Source organism: Rhinolophus hipposideros (assembly GCF_964194185.1).
Source record: "Rhinolophus hipposideros genome assembly, chromosome: 4".
Classification (NCBI taxonomy): Eukaryota; Metazoa; Chordata; class Mammalia; order Chiroptera; family Rhinolophidae; genus Rhinolophus; species Rhinolophus hipposideros.
In genome coordinates this window covers 3422969-3448956 of record NC_138050.1, presented here as the reverse complement: position 1 = coordinate 3448956, position 25988 = coordinate 3422969, and the positions used below count along the sequence as shown (strand labels likewise).

General features: G+C 41.3%; 1 protein-coding gene across 6 annotated transcripts in view; it reads left to right on the top strand.

The window, feature by feature from the left end:
• FRY (FRY microtubule binding protein) overlaps positions 1-25988 on the top strand; it is a 441344-nt gene that overhangs the window by 373509 nt on the left and 41847 nt on the right. For all 6 annotated transcript variants that reach the window (XM_081045758.1, XM_081045755.1, XM_081045754.1 and 3 more), the window contains 7 exons: positions 7742-7882; positions 10928-11107; positions 12640-12801; positions 15460-15534; positions 17809-17976; positions 23669-23869; positions 24426-24587. In XM_081045758.1, coding sequence (XP_080901884.1) covers positions 7742-7882; positions 10928-11107; positions 12640-12801; positions 15460-15534; positions 17809-17976; positions 23669-23869; positions 24426-24587 — 1089 coding nt within the window. The remainder of the gene's footprint in view (positions 1-7741; positions 7883-10927; positions 11108-12639; positions 12802-15459; positions 15535-17808; positions 17977-23668; positions 23870-24425; positions 24588-25988) is intronic.

The following is a 25988-nucleotide window of genomic DNA, read 5'->3' as shown; positions in this document are numbered from 1 at the left end:
GCAAACTCAAAAACAGTAAAATGGTAAATGTTATGTTATATATATACATTTTTTTATGTTTCATTATTTTATTTTATTTTTAAATAATTGTTTTATTTTTCAAATACAGTTGATATACAATAGTATATTAGTTTCAAGTGTATAACAGTGATTAGACATTTGTATAACTTACTAAGTCATCACCCCAATAAATCTAGTACCCATCTGAAACCATATATAGTTATTACAATATTACTGACTATATTCCTTGTGCTATACCCTTCATGCCCATGACTATTTTATAACTACCAATTTGTACTTCTTAATCACGTCACCTTTTTCACCCTGCCCCTAGACCCTCTCCCATCTTTTACCCCAAAAAATCTAGTGTCCTTCTGACACCATACATTGATTATATTCTTTATGCTATACCCAACATCCCCATAACTACTTTTATATATATATTATATATATATATATATATATATGTATATATATATATATATATATATATATATATATATATATATATATATATATATATAGTTGGAAACCCCGTGGCCATCTTGTGGTTACCGACTGTTTTCTAATCCCCTCACCTTCCCCCTTATCCCCACACCCCCGTCCATCTAACAACCCTCAGTTTTTCCTCTTTGTCTCCAAAACTGTTTCTGATTAGTTCATTCACTTATTCTCTTCTTTAGATCCGCTTGTGAGATCATATGGTATTTGTCTTTCTCTGTCTGACTTATTTCACTTAACATAATGTTCTCTAGGTCCATCCATGTTATTGCAAATGGTAAGATTTCTTTCTTTTTTATGGCTGCATAATACTCCATTGTATAAATGTACCACAATTTCTTAATCGAGTCTTCTAGCAATGGGCATTTCAGTTGTTTCCATGTCTTGACTATTGTGTATAGTGCTGCAATAAACATAGGAGTGCATAAAAATTTTTGAATTGGAGTTTTGGGTTTCTCCGGATAGATACCTAGGAGTGGAATTACTGGATCATAGGATAGTTCCATTCTCAGATTTTTGAGATACCTCCATACTGTTTTCCATAGTGGCTGCACCAATCTGCAATCCCACCAACAATGCACAAGCATTCCCTTTTCTCCACATCCGCGACAGCACTTGTTGTTTGTTGATTTGTTGATGATAGCCATTTGGACTGGGGTGAGGTGGTATCTCATTGTGGTTTTTATTTGCATTTCTCTGATGGTTTAGCATTTCTTCATATGTCTGTTTGCCATCTGTATGTCCTTTTTAGAAAAATGTCTCTTCAAGTCCTCTGCCCATTTTTTAATTGGGTTGTTTGTTTTTTTGGAGTTGAGTTGAGTGAGTTTTTTATACATTTGTGATATTAACCCCTTATCAGATATATCATTGGCAAATATCTTTTCCCATTCAGTAGGATCCCTTTTTGTTTTCTTGATGGTTTCCTTTGCTGTGAAAAAACTTTTTAGTTCGATGTAATCCCACGTGTTTATTTTTTCTCTTACTTCCCTGACTCAAGCAGATATATCAGTAAAAATCCTACTCCGGGTAATGTCTGTGAAGTTTCTTCCTATATTTTCTTCTAGATGGTTTATGGTTTCAGATCTTACATTTAAGTCTTTAAGCCATTTTGAATTTATTTTTGTATATGGTGTAAGGAGGTGGTCCAGCTTCATTTTTTTGCATGTGTCTGTCCAGGTTTCCCAGCACCATTTATTGAACAGACTGTCTTTACCCCATTGTACATTCTTGCTTCCATTGTCATAGATTAAATGGCCATAATAGGCATGGATTTATTTCTGGACTCTCTATTCTGTTCCATTGATCTATGTGTCTGTTTTTATGCCAGTACCATGCTGTTTTGATTACTGTAGCCTTGAAGTATAATTTGAAGTCAAGTATTGTTATATCTCCCACTTTGTTCTTATTTCTCAAGATTGCTGAGGCTATCCAGGGGTCTTTTATGGTCCCATATAAATTTTAGGATTATATGTTCTATTTCTGTGAAAAACGTCGTTGGTAGTTTGATAGGAATTGCGTTGAATATGTATATTGCCTTAGGCAGTATGGACATTTTAACTATATTAATTCTTCCTATCCATGAACATGATATGTGTTTTCATCTATTTATATCTTCTTTCATTTCTTTCTTCAGTGTCTTATAATTTTCTGAGTACAGATCTTTTACTTCTTTGGTTAAATTTATTCCCAGGTATTTTATAGTCTTTGGAGCAATTGTAAATGGGATTGCTTTTTAAATTTCTCCTTCTGATGTTTTATTATTGGTATATACAAATGCGACTGATTTCTGAATATTAATTTTGTATCCTGCGACTTTACTAACTTCATCTATCAGCTCTAATAGTTTCTTGGTGGAGTCTTTAGGGTTCTCTATATATAGTATCATATCATCTGCATATAATGATAATTTTACTTCCTCTGTACCAATTTGGATACCTTTTATTTCTTTCTCTTGTCTGATTGCTGTGGCTAGAACTTCCAGCACTATGTTGAATAGAAGTGGAGAAAGTGGGCAACCTTGTCTTGTTCCTGATCTTAGGGGGAATGGTTTTAGCTTTTCCCCATTGAGTGTGATATTAGCTGTGGGTTTGTCATATATGGCCTTTATTATGTTAAGATATGATCCCTTTATTCCCACTTTCTTAAGGGTTTTTATCATAAAACGTTGCTGTAGTTTATCAAATGCTTTTTCTGCATCTACTGATATGATCATGAGATTTTTATTTTTCATTTTGTTAATGTGGTGTATCACATTAATTGATTTGCAAATGTTGAACCACTCTTGCATACCAGGGATGAATCCCACTTGATCATGGTGTATGATCTTTTTAATGTATTGCTGAATTCTGTTCGCTAATATTTTGTTGAGAAATTTTGCATCTATGTTCATTAGAGATATCGGCCTGTAGTTTTCTTTTTCTGTGGTGTCTTTGTCTGATTTGGGGATCAAGGTGATAGTGGCTTTGTAAAAAGTGTTTGGGAATTGTCCCTCCTTCTGGATTTTTTGGAAGAGCTTGAGGAGAATAGGTGATAATTCTTTTTTGAACGTTTTGTAAAATTTACCTGTAAAGCCATCTGGTCCAGGGCTTTTGTTTGTTGGGAGATTGTTGATTACTGATTCAATTTCCCTGATGGTAATCAGTCTATTCAGGTTCTCTGTTTCTTCTTGAGTTAGCCTTGGAAGGTTGTGCGCCTCTAGAAAATTGTCCATTTCTTCCAGATTGTCAAATTTGTTGGCATATAGTTGCTCATAGTAATTTCTTAAAATTTTTTGTATTTCTGCGGTGTCTGTTGTCACTTCTCCTCTTTCATTTCTGATTTTATTAATTTGGGTCCTCTCTCTCCTTTTTTTAATGAGTCTGGCTAAAGGTTTGTCAATTTTGTTTATGTTCTCTAAGAACCAACTCTTGGATTCATTCATCTCTTGTATTGTTTTTCTGGTTTCTATTTCATTTATTTCTGCTCTGATCTTTATTATCTCCTTCCTTGTGCTCCCTTTGGGCTTATTTCGCTGTTCTTTTTCCAGATCCCTTAAGTGTGAAGATAAACAGTTGATTAGTGATGTTTCTTGTTTCTTTAGGTAGGCCTGCAATTCTATGAATTTCCCTCTTAGGACTGCTTTCGCGGCATCCCATAGATTTTGGGTCGTCGTGCTTTCATTTTCGTTTGTCTCAAAATATCTTTTGATTTCTTCCTTGATCTCCTGCTTGACCCATTCATTATTTAGTAATAAGTTATTCAGCCTCCATGAATTGGTGTGTCTTCCAGTTTTTTTCTTGTAGTTCATCTCTAATTTCATAGCACTGTGATCAGAGAAGACAATCGGTATGATTTCAATTTTCTTAAATTTATCAAGACTTGTTTTGTGGCCTAACATATGGTCTGTCTTGGAAAATGTTCCATGTGTGCTTGAGAAAAACGTGTATTTTGCAGCATTGGGGTGAAATGCTCTGAAAATATCGATTAAATCCAAGTGGTCCAATGTATCATTTAAGGCTGTTGTTTCCATATTGATTTTCTGTCTGGAAGACCTGTCCCTTGTTGTCAGAGGTGTGTTGAAGTCCCCTACTATGATAGTGTTACTGTTGATCTCTGCTTTATGTCAGTCGGTACCTGTTTTATATATTTAGGTGCTCCTATGTTGGGTGCATAGATGTTTACTAGGGTTATGTCCTCTTGTCGGATCTATCCCTTTATTATTGTATAATGCCCATCTTTATCTTTTAATATGTTTTTCATTTTAAAGTCTATTTTGTCAGATATAAGTATTGCAACTCCAGCTTTTTTCTCATTTCCATTTGCATGAAATATCTTACTCCAATCCTTCATTTCAGCCTGTGTGTGTCTTTTGATCTGAGGTTAGTCTCTTGTATACAGCATATACAAGGTTCTTGCTTTCTTATCGACTCAGCCACACTTTGTCTCTTGATTGGAGTATTTAATCCGTTTACATTTAAAGTGATTATTGATAGGTACATAGTTATTGCCATTTTTAAATTTGTAGTTAGATTGTTTTCATCTTTCTTCTATTTACAGAAGTCCTTTTAGTATTTCTTGCAATACTGGCTTGGTTGTAATAAATTCCTTTAGCTTATTCTTTTCTGGGAAGCTCTTTATCTCTCCATCAACTTTAAATGATATCCTTGCCAGATAAAGCAATCTAGGTTGTAGGCCTTTGTTTTCCATCACTTTGAGTATCTCCTGCCACTCCCTCCTGGCCTTCAATGTTTCTGTAGAAAAGTCATTTGATAGTCTTATGGGAGTTCCCTTGTATGTAACCCTCTGTCTTTCTCTTGTTGCTTTTAGGATTCTCTCTTTGTCTTTAAGCTTTGCCATTTTAACTATAATGTGTCTTGGTGTGGACCTGTTTGGGTTTATCCTGGTTGGAACTCTCTGCACTTCCTGGGCTTGTATGTTGGTTTCCTTCATCAGGTTAGGGAAGTTTTCGGACATTATTACCTCAAATATGTTCTCAATCCCTTGCTTCCTCTCTTCACCTTCTGGTATTCCTATGATGTGCTTGTTGTTGCGCTTGATGTTATCCCAGAGGTCTCTTAAACCATCTTCATTGTTTTTTATTCTTTTTTTCTTTCTGTTGTTCAGTTTGGGTGATCTCTGCTAACTTGTCTTCTAAGTCGCTGATTTGATCCTCTGCTTCATCTAACCTGCTGGTAATTCCTTCAAGAGCATTCTTAATTTTGGTAATTGTGTTCTTTAGTTTTAACTGGTTGTTCGTTATGATTTCTACATCCTTCTTTATGTCTTCTCTAAGCTCCTTAAACATTCTTATCACCAGTGTTCTGAACTCTGTCTCTGATAGGCTGGTTACCTCTGCTTCATTTGGTTCCAGTTGTGGAGGTTTCTTCTGTTCTTTCATTTGGGACATGTTTCTTTGTTTCCCCATTCTGGCTGACTCTCTGTGTTTGCTTTGATGTTTGCTTTGATGTATTAGGTAGATCCCCTAGAGTTCTTAGTTCTTGCTGGATTATCTTATGTAGTATGTGTCCTTTATATTTGACTTGCACTACTTCATTCTTCTCCTCTGTGTGTGCTCCAAAGGTGACTCTTGTGTTGTATATATTGTCCTGTTAAAGAAGATCTTTAATTGCTTTTTGCTTGTGAGTAGGTGGGGTTAACTCCCAGGCTGACTAGTTGTGAGACTTGGCTCTGCCCACCGCAGGGTGTTCTGCTGCGTGAGAATTGACCACTTAAATGTGGTTTGGCCTCTATGGGCTCTTGTGCCTGCAGAGAATTCCCTCTGGGTGTGTGACTTGTAGGTCAAACAGGGTAGTACTATGGTTTGGTCTGGAGTTGGCCTCTGGATATGTTGAATCTTGTGCCTCTTAAGCTGGGCCCTTCAATAATCCTTCCATGAATCTCTTAGCTGTTCTGCATGATGAGCAAAGAGTTCTTTGATGGGTTATATGTCCCGTTTGTAATAAGATCTGGAGGAGAGTTCAGAAAGTGCACCCCGCTGCCGCCATTCCTGTCTACCTGTTATATATATTTTATCACCGTAAAAATATAAGTAAAGATGGATTGCCTTATTTGTTCTATGCAGTCCTTATCACAAATTGTCACCACAATTTGTGTTATGAACTTAAGTTCCCACCGTGTATATATAATACATATTAACTCCTATTTCAGTTACTGACAGATTCTTACGGGTGTTGGTCATGCACATACAGATAATTTCCTGTAGCTGTGGTCAGTATTTCCATCGAACCTGCTCTGTTCACTTAACATTGACCTTGTGTGTATTTCCATGTGTTGACTTAGCTCCCACGGTATCATTTTGAATAACTGTGATGTTTTATCGGGTTAACAGAACACAGTTTGCTTCAGCATCTCCCTTTTGTTGCTCGTGTTCATGTTTTTTCTATTACAAATGGTCCTTTTATTATCAGATCATATTTGGATCACTTCTTCTGGTGGTGTTTCCCAAAGTAGCTATCCAGATAAAGGGCATGGCTATGTGGATATTGCTTAGTTCTACACATCTGGGAAATTGGTCTTCACAGAGGTTGTCCCAATTTATAATACTACAAACAATGTATAAATATTCTTGTTTTTCCCTACCCCCACTAAATGTTTTCATTCTATTTATTCTTTTTCTTTCAGTTTAATATTTTTATTGGTACATTAAAAGTATTCTCTTTATGTATTTCCTTTCTACTGATATGTTCATTTTTCCACACATCAATTTGCATAATTGTTTATTTCCTCATGTGTTAACTGCTCAGTTATTTCTTCTGAGCACATTTGAAATAAATGTCAGCATTTATTTGAATCATTTCTATTAATTCTTTGCTTTGAATGGTAACCTTTTATCATGATGTCTGTCACATATTTTCTCAATATTTTTGCTTTCCTTTTTTGAAAGTATCATTGATTTTTTTTCTGATTATAAAATCTCAGTATAAATTCAAAACACAAAATTTGAAAGGTACAGAAAAGTTAAAAATAAAAAATGAAAGTAAAAGAAATATATTCTTTAGAGAGAAATGCTATTAATATTTTGTTGGGGTTTTCTCCAGTGTTATTGCTGTATAACAATTTCACACCAATATTGGCATCTATTACACAGAAATTGTATATACTTCCCATCACTTAATCTTATCTGATATAATTTACTATCTCTAAAAATGTTATTCTGTTGACTACATATGTCATCATACAATTTACCATAGTTTGTATATCTATTTTCCTAGTGGTCAACATTTAAATTGTTTACAGAGCCTTCTTGTTTTGTTTTGTGTGGGGTTTTCCTACCATTATAAATAGTGCCATGCTGAAATCTCATACAGAAATCCCAGTATTTATCTCTAGGTTTGGAAATGTTACTAATCATGTAATTACTCTTTGGAAAGATTTGACCCATTTTAATACTCTGGATCTCAACCACCAGATCGTCCAATTTACATTTCCACTGATGTGTAAGAATGTCTGTCTTCACCCTTCTCTAATACTATTAGCAATTTCAAATCTTGGCCAACTTGCTAGCTGGTATATTGCATCTTTTGTTTCCATTTGCAATTTTTGATAATTTGTGGTATGTGATGCCTTCCTTTTGAGGTTTGTTTTGTTGATTTCTGCTGTGTAGGTAGCATGTTTAGATATCCAGGCCTACCTATGTGACCCTTGCTAAGACTTCATTTCTTCAGTAGCTGGGATTTTCTCTTCCCTGCTAAGGACACGTGCAATTGTATAAGCTCTGGCTCACGCTGTCCTCATCCCGCAGCTGCTGGAGAAGGGCCTCCCTGCCATGCAGCAGCCGCTCCTTCAGATGATCTACAGCTTGCTCAGCTACATGGACCTCTCGGGCGTTCCCATGAAGCAGTTTAACATTGAAGTCCTGAAGACCATTGAGAAATATGTGCAAGTGAGTATTTCAGTAACCTCACCTGTGAACCGATGTTTGCAGAGTCATTCCAGCAAGATGGCAGCACTGCATGGAGCTTTGCTTGGCCAGGCACTCAAATGTTTGTTGATATGTATGCATAGCATAGAGCAGTAAGGAAGGCAGCAGACCACACCTGACAGTGACACTGAGCAGATGGGACCAGGCCCCGTGTGCTCCTTCAAAGGACACATTTCTGCCTCTTGGGGCTTACAGCTTGGGTGCTGAGAACACACACCTTGTGGGGAGGGCAGGGCCAGGCTCTTATGTGGAGTTTCCCATTTCAAAGAAGGAGAAGGAACTTGCATATTCCAGGTTCGAGACCAGGTGTTTCAACATGCTAAGGGTTAACTCAGAGGTTCAAATCACCTCTGAATTGAGGGGATGAAGGTTAACAAAATTGTAAAAATGTGCTTGAAAATACTCCACCAAACACATGCAAAATGTTGGGGGGATAAGTAAAAAAATGACAAAATGTGAATGAGTGATTGAGAGTACGGAGGTTCATTTTGTTGGTCTCTGTTTCAGTGTGTATCTGAATGTTTCTATAATAAACCATCTTTTAAAAAGTTTTCGTAGACTGGCCCCAAGATCTCCGCTAGTAAAGGGGAAGCTGGTATCTGACCGCAGGTCCCTGGGGTTCCAAAGCCACTGCCTCCGTGGCACTGCACAGGTCCCCTCCTAGCCGACACTTGCAAACAAGCCTAGCAAACACCCACACATTGATTCTTCAAAGCCATATCTGAGACTACTAAGGGGGAAAAGGAAAGAAATTAAAATTTTTAAAAAGAAAAATTAAGAGAGCAAACAGACCAGAACAAGTTTCTAGAGCCTAGAAGTTAAACTGAAACACACGACCACAGACTAAAGAAGGGGGTCCCCAGGCCATGGGGAGCAGTGTGGGAGCACCATGGGGTTTGGCGGGGGAGGAGGGGCCAAGCTCAACAGCTTAGACGTCCTTCTCTCCACATCTTGTCTAGTTCTCTTTTGTCTCAGAAGTGTACTTGGTGAGTGTCAGAGTTCAAGAGCAAATGCTAGGTTTTCTTGGTTAAGTTCACTAACAAAGCAATTTAGTGCAAATTTGGACATTTCTTTCCATCTTCATTTCACTAATCACATTACTTGCTTAATTTATTACTTAATGCCTAAAAGTGATTGCCAAATTCGTGGGTTTTTTTTTTTTTTTTTTTGCACTTTTCAGGTTGCATTGCTCCAAAAATACTTGTGTCACATAGGTGTTTGGTAACACTTTCTCACTTCTCAACTCTCACTGGAGACAAAGGGTCACTTCACATCTTTCCACAAACCGTAGGCCCCGTTTCATGGTTTTATTGGGCTGCCAATTCTTTCCTAGGCCCATAGGCCACCTCTGGTACTAGATATCTTCTCTTGAATGGTAGCCACCGTGTTTCCCCAAAAGTAAGACCAGGTCTTATATTAATTTTTTCTCCAAAAGATGCATTAGGGCTTATGTTCAGGGGATGTCATCCTGAAAAATCATGCTAGGGCTTATTTTCTGGTGAGGTCTTATTTTCGGGGAAACATGGTAAGTTCACAGTGACATCATGACCTCTCGTGCAAATTCAGTGGTGAAGGAAATATGTTTTATATCATATGCTTTTATCTTAAAACCTAGGCAAATAATAATAATAACTTTCACCCAATTGGTTTATCTACATTCAATATTTTTGTGGGAGAATCATGTCAGTCTGCCTGGGGGTTTTCCGGAAGACAAAGATGGTAAAGTGAAGAGTAAGCGTTACATGAAGAGTAGGCATTTGATAAGCTGATAAGGAGAGGAAGGGCGGTCCAGGATGAGGCAGTAGCATGAGTGAGGGCACAGAGGCTGAGAGGCCTTGCCTGGTTTGGGGAACTCCAGGGGTAGCCTGCGGGAGGTCGCCCTGTGGCCCTGCTCAAAGAGTGAGGTCTCTGCCCTGGCTGCCAGAGGGAGGCAGGGAGCAGCCTGAGGAAGTCTAGAAAGACCACTGTGGCTGGAGTGGGGTTCTGGACTGGAATAGAGACTGCCCACAGGGAGACAGGTTCGGAGGCCCTTGAAAGAGTCCAGACAGATCTCACTTACATGTAGAATTGAAAGAACTAAATAAACAAATAAACAAAACAGAAATAAACTCATAGATACAGAGAAAAAAACTGATGGTTGCCAGATGGGAGAGGGATTGAAGGTGGGTGAAAAAGGGGAAGAAATTAAGAAGTACAATTGGTAATTACACAGTGGTCATGGGGATGTAGGATATAGCATAAGGAATATAGTCAATAATATGGTAATAACTATGTATGTTGTTAGGTGGGTACTAGACTTACCAGGGTGATCGATTTATTACATAAATTCTAATCACTGTGTTGTACACCTGAAACTAATATAATATTGAATGTCAACTGTAATTGAAAAACAGAATGAGGGAAGGGCAGGTAGAAGAGGGAAGGGAAAAGAATGAATCCAGGCAGAGGCTGGAGACGGTTCAGCTGCAAGTGCCAGCAGGAATGGAAAAGAGGGGACAAATGATCAGAAGGGATGGAAAGAGTGGAGTTAAGAGCGGCTCCTAGATTCCTGGGTTAGGTCATGAGGAAGATACGGAGCAGAAAGAGAAGAGGAGCTAGGGCAGAGGTCAGGTGCCCAGGAAGCAAATGGAGCAGGAAGAGCCTGAGAAGTGGGAGAAGGACCAAGGAAGACAGGAAACGGGTGGGGAGAATTTTGAGGAAGAGTGAGTGGTCAGTAGCATAAATGCATTGGAGATCTTTTTTTCCAAATTAAGGAGACACCACATTAGCAAAAATGGTATCTTGTTTTAATTTTATTTGAATATGGACACAACTGGTCTTTTTTTATTTGCTTGTGTCCTAAACACAGCTCATCTTATGTCATTTGCCGTTTACTTATCATGGAATTTCCTGCACTGTTTTAAATCAGTGAATTCTGACTGGTCGTGAGACATTTCACTAGTTAGCCTTCTGTCAGGTTTAAAAAACTGAAATGCTTTTAACCATTGCGTGTTTTCTTTTCCACAGAGCGTTCACTGGAGAGAAGCTCTGAACATCTTAAAGCTAGTGGTTTCTCGGTCAGCCAGCCTGGTCTTGCCGTCCTACCAGCACAGCGACCTCTCAAAAATGGAGATCCATCGCGTGTGGACCAGTGCTTCTAAGGAGCTGCCGGGGAAAACCCTGGACTTCCACTTCGACATTTCCGAGGTCTGCCGCCCGTGTCTGTAAACTTGAGCATGAACGTGTAGTGCCAGAGGTCAGGCGTAGGGGTGTGGAGCTGCAAGGACCGCCGCCTGAGCGCGCTGGCTTGTAAGAACACCTTGAGTGTCATGTGCACCGGGGCTCCAGTTGGAAGCTTTTAGAAATAGAACTACCGTTATATAAAAAATGATTTTTAAAAAGGTAACTTTAAAATGGAATGAATGACCTTAAGCATTTTAACCTATGGCTGTCACTCATTCTCTATCTGACAACTGTCACATCCTGTCTCTATATAACCTCGTTCCCTGAATTGCAGGCATACAGAAACTGCCTTTACGGTACTTCCCGAAGTTACACTGCTTTTTAAACCATAAAATTATCTAAATTCTTTCCTTGGGGGAGAGGAGGGTGCCAGGAGAGGGACTAGTGAACCAAGCTAAGGAGTCAGGGAGAAGAGAGGGCATGAAGTAGTCAGATTTACTTGCTGGTCGGTGAACGAACATTCGGGAGGTCTGTACTTAACCATTTTAATCTAAGGTGTAAAAGTACCTCACTTTCCTGTGTGTCTTGCCCCGTGACCCCTAAGCCCCCGCAAAGCAGAAACTACGCTCTGTCCATTTTGTAACCAGGGTCTGGAACGGGGTCTGGTTCATGATGGGTACATAATAAATACTCTCCAACGCTGCTGAATGAATAAATTCACTGAAGGAACGTTCCAGAACTGACTCACTCTGGGAAGCAGGTTGTATCCAGGTTGAGTTTTCTCCCATTGTGCTCTCATTGACCCTTCACTATTTCTGTATTCTGCAGCCATGGTGATAACCTTTGTCTATATTTAGTATGTATTTATATAGGATATAAAGGTACTGAATCAATACTTTTCAGTTTTTAACATTCTTAACCTTGCTGGGGTGGGTGAAACTACTTTTCCTCTTTGATGTAAGTTTACTCTGTTCCAAAGAGGTAGAAAGCGTGTGCCAGTCCACTGCCCAAGCCGAGAACAGCTGTTTCAGGAGGAGACCGTGAGCTGGTCTGGAGGGACAGGAGCTCGGGGTGCCCACCTTGTCACCACACTCCGGGACACACTTCCAGGAAGGGACACAGCGGCCCTGACCTCTTTCATTTAAATAACTGAAAAGTAGAAATTTCTAAATGATTGAGAGAACATAAAGATTGGGAAAAGGGGAAGGACTTCCAGGCTCCTTTTAGGACTATGAGACATTCTTTCAAGCTTAAATACCTGAAAACTGTTTTCCTGAGTGTTTTGCTTCTAATCTTTTGTTTCTAAACCATGTTTAAGAATAAGCAGCTGGGTTTGTTTTCAGCTGCTGAGAGGGTAGGAAAGTGTGGAAGACGCAAAATGACTCAGAGTGCATATTTGAACATCAGGAAAATTAGCCTGTTTGTATCGTTGGACAAATCTGCTCTGACTTTTATCCCAATAAGCGGTTCTTGGTTGCTGCCAGGTAGTGTGACCTCCAGAAACCCCAGAACTATGAATGAGGTGGAAGAACATTGCTTTTGTGTTCTTTCCCAAGACGCCCATCATCGGGAGGCGATACGACGAGCTGCAGAACTCTTCTGGGCATGATGGGAAGCCCAGGACCATGGCCGTCACCCGGAGCACCTCCTCCACCTCATCGGGCTCCAACTCCAACGTCCTCGTTCCCGTCAGCTGGAAGAGGCCCCAGTATTCTCAGGTACAGAGCCCTGGCCCTGCAGGCCTGCAGGGAGTGTAGGGGACCTGCCAACAGCCCGTGTGGCAGGGCGTCAGCCCCAGTGGTGAGGGTCTCTCAGATTCCCAGGGGACCCGCTTTGTCCTTGAACAGCCCTGTACATAGAGTCCGACACTGTCTTATCGACACACTGGCCCTGCTCCTCTTAAGCAGGGACCTTAAGAGGCCCCTTTCTTAGAAGAGGAATCGGGGCTCTTGCCCGTGGTGGTCCTTCCAACATTTAAAGAAACGCTGCCTCCTCTGCCACTCACCCACAGGCGTCCTCTGTTCTCCAGGTAACACATCCTGGGTTTCATCTGATTCTCCAATGACATTGTAGCTGCTCTCCTCTGAGCACACACTCCGCTCACGGTCCCTGTGCGCAGTCTGAGGCCCACGGAGCAGAGTGGGGCCACACCTGGCATCACAGACTCAGGCCGCATTCACTCCATGGGGCCTGCGTCACCATACCAATGCCAGCGCGCTGTCGCGTAAAACCAGCATAATAGGGCTCTTTGGTAACATGTGACAGAAGCCCAGGGGAAAATTACCATAAGTGGGAAAGGAGTTTATTAAAAAACTCGTGTGTCTTGGCTTCCAGTGCAGCTGGATTCTAGTACACAATTCAGGGCCTAGATCCCTAGGCTCTGACTCTCTCCGTTTCTCTGTCCCTCTCTCCCTCTCTCTCTCTCTCTGTCTCTTTTTCTGTTTCTCTGTCTGTGTGTGTGTGTCTTTCCGCCCCCACTTCTTACTGCCCCACCCTTCCTAGGCTTGGCCCTGCCTTCCTCTCTGCTGATGTCATTCTCTGGCAGGCTTCTCCTATATGAGGCAGCAGCCACCTCTGGCAGCCCCAGACTTACATGGTCTGCTGCTCTGGCAATTCCCTCACCACACCCAGTTGTAGGAAAAGGATTTGCAGCACTTAGGAGGGAGGCAGGGCCCCCTGGGTGGGACAGGAACATCCATCCCAAGTAGGTGCCAGGCAGGGAAAAGCACTTTGCATGCACAGCAGGGCTCACCTTCTCTGTCGGAGGTTAGGGAAATGGGTCACAGCACAGCGCCCACTGCAGGAACATAGCAGGTCCTGAGAGCGCTCACTGAGTTGCTGAGTGAGGGCGCCCACTATACTTTACTGGGGACTCAGCAAAGACAGGAAAAATGTACACCCCATCCCACATTCCCCTGTACCGACCCTTCCCAAAATACTCACTAAAATGTAGGGAAGTGGTTTACAAACCCCTGCCTGTGTTCAACACTGGAAAGCCACCTTATGGACCGTCCCTTCTCTAATTTGGAAATAAGGATGCAGTGAACAGTTCCATTAGGAGAGAAAGTCTGTGCGTGGCACTGGCCTCCCAGCAGTCTCCACACAAACGGAAACCAGATTGAAGGGAAAGCTCACTTTAAACAGTGGGAAGGTCACCTTGAGAAGTGGTGACGCACACTAACATTTCTAAGACCTGATGACTTCCTTTCTGTTCTCAACCCACTGAGCACTCCAGGACCTGGTCTATCTGTGTCCTTGGAAATGTGATGGGCTACACAGGAATCTCCATGCTTAAGGGGCCAAAATATAAGGTTTATGAACAAACCAAAAGGTACTAAACTGTTTGACTTCGGAAGAATAAACTGAGAAAGAGTTAATAAGGGCTTGCAAATAATTTCTTTAACGCTGCACAAAGTTAGTCTCCCCTTTGAGGAAACAGATTTGTGCTGTAACTTAATAGATTTCATTTAGGTGTAAGGAAAGCCTTGCTAATGCCAGAAGTTGTAGCATTCAAGGAAACATTGATTACCGAGGGCAGGAATGAGTATCTCCTGCAGAACGTTGGGACTGATTTTCAGGACCCCCCACCCTTAGGAAAATTTCCATCAGCACTGTCCTAAGATGACCCTCACTTTACATTTTCTAACAGTCACTTAAAAGAAAAAAAGGTTGGCCGGCCCGGTGGCTCAGGCGGTTAGAGCTCCATGCTCCTAACTCCAAAGGCTGCCAGTTTGATTCCCACATGGACCAGTGGGCTCTCAACCACAAGGTTGCCAGTTTAATTCCTCGAGTCCCGCAAGGGATGGTGGGCTCCGCCCCCTGCAACTAAGATTGAACACGGCACATTGAGCTGAGCTGCTTCCCGGATGGCTCAGTTGGTTGGAGCGCGTCCTCTCAACCACAAGGTTGCCAGTTTCGACTCCCACAAGGGATGGTGGGCTGTGCCCTCTGCAACTAGCAACAGGCAACTGGAGCTGAGCTGCGCCCTCCACAACTAAGATTGAAAGGACAACAACTTGACTTGGAAAAAAGTCCTGGAAGTACACACTGTTCCCCAATAAAGTCCTGTTCCCCTTCCCCAATAAAATCTGTAAAAAAAAAAAAAGGTTAAAAGGAACAGGTAAAATGAATTTTAATAACATATTTCCTTTAACCTAATATATCCACAATTTTATTATGTCAACAGGTAATTGATGTTTTACAATTATTAATGAAACATTTTACATTTTTTAAAACTAAGTCTGTGTGTATTTTACATCTGTTCTCACTGTCCACATTTCCAGTGTGGTGGCCCTGTGTGGCCAGAGGACACACCATTCAGCAGATTTGGTCATAAGATGCCATGATGACAAACTACCTGTGTGTTTCTTTTCCAGAAGAGGACAAAGGAGAAGTTGGTACACGTCCTTTCTCTGTGTGGCCAGGAAGTGGGGTTGAGCAAAAATCCATCAGTAAGTTCTATCATGTATCACACGTATTTTGGTGTCGTATCTTTTTTGCCTTTTGTCTGTTTTTCCCTTTGGTCAAAACAAGTTTAGAGGGTTCACCTATGACAAGTATGATATCCACCTTCCAGATCAAATCCCTAGATCATTTCTCCCTACACTGTGATTTTTAACGTCAGTTCAAAACCAGTGAAAAATTTCGTTGGCTATTTGTTCTAGTTTGTCTGTAAATAATTCTCAGTTATCTTCATTTTTTTAAATTTCTTAGATTTTTCCTATAAAAGTGCCCAGCTTCCTAACTATATGTATGTGATGATCTCAGCACTACCATATCTGATTGCTTTTGGGTAAAATTTTGCTCTGTGCACACACCTCTTACTGTTATGTCATTATTTTACTCAGATACAGTAAAGGTGAAAATGATACATTATCATGCTTTTTTCTCACATAAACTTCCTCTGATGTTACAGTTTATAAAAACCGTGCCATCAGACTTCGGAATAGCTGAATAATTAAAGTATTAGGAGTTAGCTTCTGAAGCTTTCATAAAATGTAGAAAACTCAAATTGTGTGTGTGAGTCTATTGTAGCAAAAGCAATCAAAAATCTCAGGGTTTGGTTTCACCAGGTATATTTTTATTTCGTCTCTAACACAACATCTTTATTATTAGCAAAAAAAGAAAAAAAAAGAAAACGAACAAAAAAATTCAAGCTAAATAATTTAGTGAACGGTGTCTCTTGGAGCTATTTTTCAAGTCCCTGCTCTATCTGCTGACATGGTTCGTGAACAGGTGGAATAGTGGAGGCTCATAATTTCATAAATACTTGCTGAAGGGCCAGTGAATCTTTTTTATGGTGTGGGAAGGTGCCCAGCCTGCCATCTGCTGGGCTTGGCCTCCACTGAAGTCACCTTTTGAGTGTTACTGATCAGTGGGTTTGTTGCTGCTCCTGTGACATTGATTAGGGCAGAGGGAACCAGGCAACAGTGGCAGGGGCAGTCAGAGCACCAGAGCCCACGGGGAGAGAGATGGGAGCACACTGACTCTGCAGTGCAGCTCTTCCCATGAGGGCCACTTCTCACCCCCTGGCAGTGGTGCGTGTTCCTTCAGGTCCACGTGCCTCCCTCTGTGCCAAAGCCCTTTGTGGCTAGAAAGGTTTGCCTGGGAGATGCTACAAGTAAGAGCAGCAGCTCTGTTTCCATCAGTGAGGAAAGGGAGCCATCAGCAAGGAACAGGTTGCCCTCCTGTCTCACTAGCGAGTCAGCCCTCCATGCTGTCTGTCTCATACACCCATTCGTAAACTGTGTGTCACCTACGTTTCATGAGAACACAATGCGTGTCATGGCTGAGCTTAAACACTGGAGGAAAAGAACACATGCAGAGTCCTCTCCTCTTTCGTTACGTTTGAGACATACCTGCTATACTTAAATTTTTAGAGGTGATTTGCCTGCTTTTCAAGGAAGAGCAGATATAGTAATGGGTAAACAAGGACTGTTGGGCACCTTACTTATTATCTGTGTGTGTCAGGAGAGGTGGCACAGCCCAGCGTTAGCTTCGTTTGCAGCGGGTTTTTTCTATAGAGTTCTAGTAACGTGGCCCAATGGGAAGAATGTAAACACAGAAGTGAATTTTAAAATGTTAACATATTAAATAGTTTAATAGGAAAAGAGTCTTGTTTTGTTTGAATGAACTGGACAGGAATTTAAGGTCAATTATGAGCACGGTTGCTCAGCTACGCTTCTGTAATTCAAATGAGAAAGTACTATGCTTTTTGGCTTCTGTTTCTTATTCCTCAGCAGTTCCTGGTTTATCTGTAAAAGGGTTAAATCCTGTGCTCTCAGCTTATTCTACAATTACATCTTGGTGTCTGGAGTCCTGAAAATATTGTGTGGTAATATGTATGTGGTACGTGTGTGTGTACAAGTTCTACCTTCAGTCCGTTCAGGAACAGTAGAAAATTTTTTGGCTTCTCTGGTGTGTCTGTGAACACAGTCAGTATACACACACACACACACATACGCAGTTAGGATCCAGTCTTCGTCCATTCAGAAACCACGATTTGACTCTGGAACATTTCCCGGTGGTGAACTGGTGTCTTTGCGCTGAGTCGAATCTGAAGGCACCTGTCCAACATAAATAATAAAAGAACATTCTAAAAATACCCACTTCGGGGACTAGGTGTGTACTGGAAACACAGTGGGACGGGGAGCCAATTACGGGTTTTTGTAGCACAGACAAGCAAAGGGGCCGAGTGCTCAGGCAGGCGTCTTGCCTCGTCGTAGGTGATTTTCTCCTCGTGCGGGGACTTGGACCTGCTGGAGCACCAGACGAGCCTGGTGTCCTCGGAGGACGGCGCCCGCGAGCAGGACATGGATGATACCAACAGTGAGCAGCAGTTCCGGGTCTTCAGGGACTTCGACTTCCTGGACGTGGAGCTGGAGGACGGAGAGGTACAGTCTCCTCTAAAAATCACCCACTGACTAACGACAGGCCCTTTGCACCCGCTAAATCAGTAACAGTCTGTCACTGGGAAGTTGTAAACTTTATTTTGAACCAACTTCTTCGGAGGACAGACACTTGGCTTTGGCTCAAGGCACCACGCCCTTCCTGTCTGAGCCTCAGTGCAGGCTGCCAGGCTATTTTTAAATGGCCAAAGTCTCACTGTCCACACAGAGGCTGGGTGTGTGTGTGTAGTCCAACAGGGAACGTTTTCTAAAAAACACAAATTATGCACGCTTGAGCCTGCTCACTGGGACGTGGGGAAAACATGCTGAGGGTCCAGTGACTGCCAGTGGGAAACTGCTCGCTCCATCACTTCAAAGTTGGCCTGCTCCAACATGAGCGGCAGTGAAGCCATGAGAACGTACAACAGGACAAGAGAGCTGCTGTGCTGTGGGTAGGAACCACGTCCCCACTCATGCAGCAACTGAGGCAGATCCATTCATCTGAATGAATGATAGGGTCAAAAGATGCCTTCAGTTGTGGGTCATGTTTTTGAAACCTGGGGTTGGAAAGAAGTGTGTCATCCCTTTGCTGCCATGTTGACAGCTTGGTGTGTGTCCCAGCTGAGACGTAGTGTTATGCCTCAAAGGATGACAACAACAGTCACTGAAACAAGGTTGGCACATGTAAAAATGCCTGGTACCGGGCCAGCTCATGGTATTTCTCAATACCCTTAAGCCTCTGTCTAACTACATATATACTCTGTTCCCCAAAGCAAGGGCTTTCTGCTGGTCTGACACTGACCACAGAGGCCCAGATTCAAAGTTTACCCTGTACTGGGGAGGCACCTCCTAACTTAACTGTAAATCCACCTTCCCTAAAAGGATCTGGTTGATGACTAACCAGCTCATGTGGAGGGGATGCCCAGGAGCCATCCACTCTTGTCCCTGGGCCACTGCAGACCCTGGATGTCTGCACCAGCAAGGGGCAGTCCCGTCCTAGGAACAAACAATGTGTTCTTTATGGATTCTTTCCCTGGAAACCAAGTTTACCAGACCTAGCCCTTAACGAGTCTCAAGGAACTGACTGCAAGCCATCCTTAAAATGTCAGCTTTTCGCTTTGAGCTGTTCTAGAACCAGTAGAACGTATTACAGAGTTTCCTGACTGTTAATCGTAATCAGTGATAAATCAGTCACTAATTGTTGTGAGGACTGTTGAAAAAGTGTAAAGCAAAATACAACAGTTTTGAATACTTTCAAAATGTCTCTGAGCAAGAGCTACATGGAGTGTCAGAAGACTAGCTCCCTGAGCTGGGCAACTGACCCCATCTTTCTTCCTGGGCTGGAATTCCAGCTCGGGCCCCCTCTTCACTCCGGAAGTGAAACTAATGAGGGAAAAAGTGATGAAGCAAGAGACGCATCATTTTCCAGACTCAGTCAAAGAAAAATGTGTTATGTGAAGTGACCGGCAGGAATGACATAAAGCAGGAGAATCAGACATGATTTTGGAACAACTAACAAAGTTAATTCTATCAAAATAAAAGGAAAGAAAGTCTGAGCTGTCCATCACTTGAGAATAAATATGACCCCAGTGTTTCTCAGGGACAATAAGTAACCAATACTACACCTTCTTCTAGTGTTCTCTGTTGTCCTGGCCAACAGGAACTACAGCATCCTAGTGATGTGTTGTATGACTGAGATCGCGTAAGACACTCAAGAGTGTGCAAGTACATGTGTTATCCAAATAGATTAAAGCGTGTGAGAAGTTTGCTGTATCTCAGTCGGTTATAATAAGGGGTTCTAGCGAGCTTATAGAAGGGTAGCATGAAAATGCCTGCACTGGAGAGCCCTACACATCCAACTCTGAATTTCACCTCTGCCACTGACCTGGTGCCCGGCCTTCAGCACAGTGCAGCTCCTCATCTGTTCAGTGGGTATGGTAATGCCTGCCTATAGAGTGGACGTGAGGATTTCGTAAGGTAATCTATGTGAAGCGTCAGCACAGTGTCAGGCACACAGGAAGCATTCGCAGTGTTCGCTTCTTCAGGCTGTCACTGGTGAATAATTTCAGTCTTTCCACAATTATTTAAGAAAAAAAAAAGGACTTTTCTTTTTGTCATGTCTGTTCCTTTTCCTTAAATCGACTTAGAATGTATTGCTGCTGAATAGCTGTACGAGTTGGCCCTGGGAATTTGCAGAATCTTTAAAAGGTGCTTTGTCTTTGCTCATATCTGCACATCAGCAGTGAACAGGTCACACGCACACACAAGCTTTGGGAGCGGGATCAGGTGACACCACCTTTTTTCCAGTTGATGACCCTGATTCATTTTTCCATGACATTTAACAATTTTCTCACAAATACTTAGTCATTCCCCCCTAAAAAAGTGTTATGGAGACCAAAGTTGCCATTAAAGTGGAAAGCTGTTCCCAAAATTGTATTTATGATTTGTTATCCCAAGCCATCATCCACTTCTATGAGGTTTGGAATTTCTGGTATTTGATGCTGTTTTTTCTCTTTGGGGCTTGTGTACCTTTCCTTTTTTTTAAATTGCACCAACTGAAGTATATATTATTAGCACTGTTCGTTGTGTTCAAACTAAGACAAAAGCACTTGAGTAGCTTTAATATAACATTTTAAACAGACCTTTTATTTGTTTTTCTGTCCATTCAATCTGCTACCCAGGAGCTTCAGGTAAGAGGATGCTCTTTTTAATTCTCATGTGCTAGTCGATGTTTTGTTTTGTTTTGGTTTGTTTTTTTGCATCATTGCAGATTTATAACCACATAATTGCTTATTCTTCCCTTCTAGCGTATGTGTGCCTATTTGCGTGCATATTTACATTGAGGGGTATGTGATGTAAGAAATATTTTTTTGGTTGCTCTAGTATTTTCTAAAGTATAGATACAAGAGAGTTTTAAAATCCTTATATGCCTGGTTCTGGGAGTTGCATGATTACATCTCTTGCAAGAGAGTTTTTAAATATGATCCCAGGGAATCCTATGGTTTCTTATCAGGCAGTTGCATGACTGGATTGTTTGTTGTTAAATTCTTTTATTAAAGGTGAAGTCAACTAGCTGCATCTAACAACATATCATAGACGCTTCCAATGGAATCCTTTTGTTTTCCAGGAATTAGGAGCTATCTTTGTATGGTGATTATATAAACTTTCATCCAATTCAGGACCCTTTGGGAAGTAAATGGGCTGCTATTAACTAGTATTGATACTTGGACAGCAGGCATAAACCAGGGTCCTGCTGGGCAGGATGACCTGGAACCCATGACCACCCTGCACCTATGTCCTACCCGATTAACTCTGAGTAGATACATTTGGGGGGCATATTTTGACCGCAGTGCACCCCAGTTCCTTCAACAATAATTCTTGTTTGATGGAATTCCAATATCAAAAAAATTATTTCAAAGACTATTATTTCCCACTTTTCCAGAATGTTCACTCATTATTGCTCTCTCATCTCCTTATAAATCCTGAGGAGTTATCTAAGTTTGATAACTGACATATGCAAATTGCCGATGAGGAATAGTTAGGCAGCTTCTAAATTTTCTCACACATAGAAAATCTGTTGTGATCAGTAAAACACTGTTTGGACTTGTGAGCTCATTTGTAACATAATTTGCGGCTCTAGCCTTTGGATGTAGGTAAGGTGGAGGGTGGCTCCCCCCACAGGTATTCCTGGGCCACGCTGAGAAGGCATGCTTGGCCTTAAATCAGCATGGACTTAGGCCAGGCTACAACCCTGCCTTTCTCAGACACCACCAGGAAACAATGTCAGCACCCTTGCCTCGAATGGAGCCATTGGGTCCTCTAGCAAAACATCTAGGTATTATTCCCACAGGAATGGCTTTCCCTGCCTCCCAGTCCTCATGTCTGATTCATCCGGTTCCTGGCAGAGCTGCAGTCAAACCAACAATCACAGCACCCCATGCCAGCTAGCCTCCCGTGACCTAGACTCTGCGCCTCTCTACAGCTCATGGTCAGTCTCAGGTTCATGGGGAGAGCTCGTCCCACCCACCCACTGACTCGGTGCAAGACAACCAGTTTTGTGGATTTATGTTTTATATTTATATTTGCATATTCCTCCCAGTCATTTTCACGTTCTTTTTTCTCTGTGTAGTACTCTCATTTTTCTTTACTTTTTTTTATTTCTTCACACATTGCATTTCCTTTTTCTTCCCAGAACTCTTGCCTTTTCCACATTTTTTTTAACTGAAATAAATAGCTATTTTTAAATCCCAGCACAACAGGCTTTTCCACCAGAAAGGAAAAAAAAAAACTATTTGTGGTAATTCATGCCAGCAGATGCAGATAAAAAGAACACATGCACATAAAACAGCAGACACAGCTGAAGAATGTGTAAATTATATTCTGAATGATTCTCTTGATAATCAGCCAGTCCTAAGAACAGTCGTGAATAGCATAAATGGGTGTGAATACTGATCGTTTCTATGTCATATCCAGAATGTGTTTGGGACTCTTACCTGTTGCCTTCTACCATGAATTGCCAAAACAGACTTTGGGAAAACTAAGAATCTGTTATGTGAGAAATCTGTGAGGATATTCTGGCAAGGTTTGTTTCACTAGGAGCCAGAAGAAATAGACGCTAAGCCAGAGGAAAATTAATCAGTTGAGAGCTCACTAATTTTAACAGTCATTTGCATCTCTCATATTATTATGCTATTAACAGAGCTCTCATCAGAAAAAGTTATTTTATTTCAGTGAGCCATCAGACAGTGTTTCAATTGACTCAAATGGAAGGAGTCTATGCTAGATTTTATTCAGATTACCTATTTGTTTAGGTTAAAATTTACTTACCAATCAGTGGGCTGGGTAATATTTCTCTTCCTTTATGCATTCCTGTCTTAACAGGAGAAAAAAACCCAAGTTAGTTTCTAGAAAAACATTTTATGTTGGTCAACTAAAATTACTTGATATCAGATGGCTTATAGAGAAAGTCTGAGTCCAGCTCAAAGCGGAGCTGTCTTTAACACTTACACTGCCACCTAGCTCAGTTCTCGGTAAGTTATATTGTAGAGGTCAGCAATGATGCTTGGACCCAAGTCAATCATTAATAGCCCAGGAAAATAACTCTTTCTGTGTTGGGACGATTATTTAAAGCTGAGTCCTTTTGCTGTGGTCTCTGCATCGTGCATGACCGGCCGACTCTTCCAGCTGCTCTCGACGGGCTTTATCTCTGCATTTTACCTATAAAAACACCGGCATGTTCACCTGATGCTTTTCCCCCTGATACCCAGAGCACATGGAATGTACAAGTAGCATAGCTCCTACTTGTTTTTCTTCTGAGGACAGCACTAAACAAGGGCGGGGACACACCTCTTTTGAAGTTGTTTTACTATGAATGGTCTCTCTCTCTCTCCCAGATTTTTGGAAACACGGACCATTTGTAGAATTTACCTGAATCAACTTTTAAAAAATAATATTACCCACCATGCTGCAGAAAAGTGTGTGATCACGACTACCTGTGACTTAATACACATGAAAGTGACAGTAGTATGCTTTTGCTACTTCTCACATCATGTCAGAAAATGTTTGGTACCAGAGGACATGAGGGCTTGAGAGTTCATGATGGAAATAATCTATTTCTCAGCCATGATTTATTCACTGTGTGAAGGTGTGAGCAGATTTGGCTGTAAAAAGAAAAACCCATCTGATGGTGTGATTTCAGGGTGAGAGTGTGGACAACTTCAACTGGGGAGTCCGCAGGCGTTCTCTGGATAGTCTGGACCAGTGTGCCGTGCAGCTTCTGGAGGACCGCCAGCTGTCAGGAAGCGCTCCCAGCCTAAACCAGAGGGGCCATGAGGACTCTGACGAATCATCCGAGGAGGAGGACCTCACGACGAGCCAGCTCCTGGAACACTCGGACCTTGTGAGTAGGGCCCTCCCACTGGAGGGACACTTATTTCTGGAACTGAAGCAGCAGCGCTGTGCCCATGGCAGCTGCAGAAATGCACTGTGCAACTAAACTAAACTCCAAGCCGTAGGATACTATCGAGTTCAGTGTCACTGAGCTCAGTGTCACTGGCCTCTTCTCTGCAGGTTCCAAATGGAAACAAAACTTGGGGTGGGGGGGGTGTCTTTGTAATAAGCTCTGGAAGCCATGCAACCTGTGAGGGCCTAGCTGTTCCCCCAAATAACTTTTATGATGCTCAGGTCTCTTTTAAAACTTCCTGAGACATCTGAAGATTTAGGAACTATGACAGACAGGCATTTTGATGTGATTATCTGAAAATATCGGTATTTGTGTTTCAGAGGGCTGGGCCACCACCGGGAAGCCAGCTCCTATGTTTACATTCTAATAACCGTGGACTATGTACCTTAAACAAGACCTGTCACCCAACAACTAGCTCGCACAGTGGTCTGTGTTCTTCTGTGCTTTTACAGACACTTCCCTCTGCATTCTGTTTCCTTTGCTGTGTCAACAGATCATGAACCTGTCCCCTTCTGAGGAGGCCAGTCCCATGGGCGTGCTCACCACAGCCTGTGATGGGGCCCCCACTGACCCACATTCCTTTGGCACCAGGATGGCCAGCTTTGACTCTTCCTTGCCAGATGTGCATAATCTCCAGATTTCTGAGGGTTCCAAGGTAAAGAGATTTGGGCAATTATGATCTTAGCTTGCTTGTTTTCTTTTTTTCTTTCTTTCTGTCTTTCTTTCTTTCTTTTTTTTCTTTTTTTGTAGTTTTCTTAAAGAAAAAAGTCCTTCCAATTCTCTGAGAATTCTTAGGGGGTTGGACGTAGATGGACTGTCTTTCTCTTTCTTACTTTCTTTGAAGTAATTGAGTGTGTGCCCCTAAGCCTGTGTTTTGAAGTTGTTTCACCCTCACGACGTCAGAAGCTTTCTTGTTGGTCAAAAGAGATTTAGTCTGAAGTCTTTTAAAAATGAAACAGTCTGCATTTTCCATACAGTGAGCAGGCCTGGTTAATGGCAGAACAGACTGGTGTGTGTCTGAGATCCCTGCCGTTCTCTGTCACGACTTTCATAAAACAATATGCTGAGGGAAGCGTGGGTGTGCGCATGTGCTTGGGGAAATTTTTTCCTATGTAGGAACCAATTATACAATTTGTACATTGATTCAATCCTTGCCTTTTGGCATAGTGTCAGAATTTTCAGTATCAATCACAGTATTATGCACAAAAGGGATTTGCCCAAAACATTCCTAGCCAGGCCCTCTGAGGAGAAAAGTAAGTAATGGATACAGTTTTCTTATTTAAAAGAAAAATCTAACAACATATATGTCATTTAAGTTTATTTTATCCAAATTCCCAGAAAATATCCTGTCCATAGAACTGCCCATTCCCATACTATGCTCACATATGCGCCCATCAGATTAGAATTTTGTTTTCCTTTTTTAGACATGCCAAAATATGCTATTGCTGTTAGGGTAAAGTTTTCTTGGAGTTTGATCATGATAGTATAAGTTTGAAAGAGAAAATAAAACAAAATATTTATAAAAGTATAATAGAAAAAAACATAATACTGGCTATTCTGTATTCTTTTATAGTACACCAAAAATAGATCTGAGATCTAGCAGAATCTTACGTGCTTTAAACCAAGGACAACCAACCAAATTACAATCACCTAAAAATATTAACGCTTAAAGAAAAATTATTTCTAAGATTGCCCCCATTGCAAAGGGACTATGATCAAAGATTCTTAGAGTTAGCAGAGTCCTTTTTTAGCCAAAAAAATAAAGGATGGGGAGGCAGAAGGGAAACATCTGAGATTAAAATGCTAGAATCTAAGATTAAGAAAGTAAATTTCATGGAAAGGATGTCATAAAATATATGTGACGTTATTAGGATTTGATATTTTTCAGTCTTGGAATGGACATTTTCTCAATTTTTCTAATTTGAGTGCTAAATTATGTAGATTTCTCAGAGGGAGCACTGCCTAAGTAATATTTTTAGGCACTCACACAGAAATCATCTAATTTCATCAAGGAAAGGTTGAATTTCATTTCTGAAAAGCTATCTGTTTTCACATA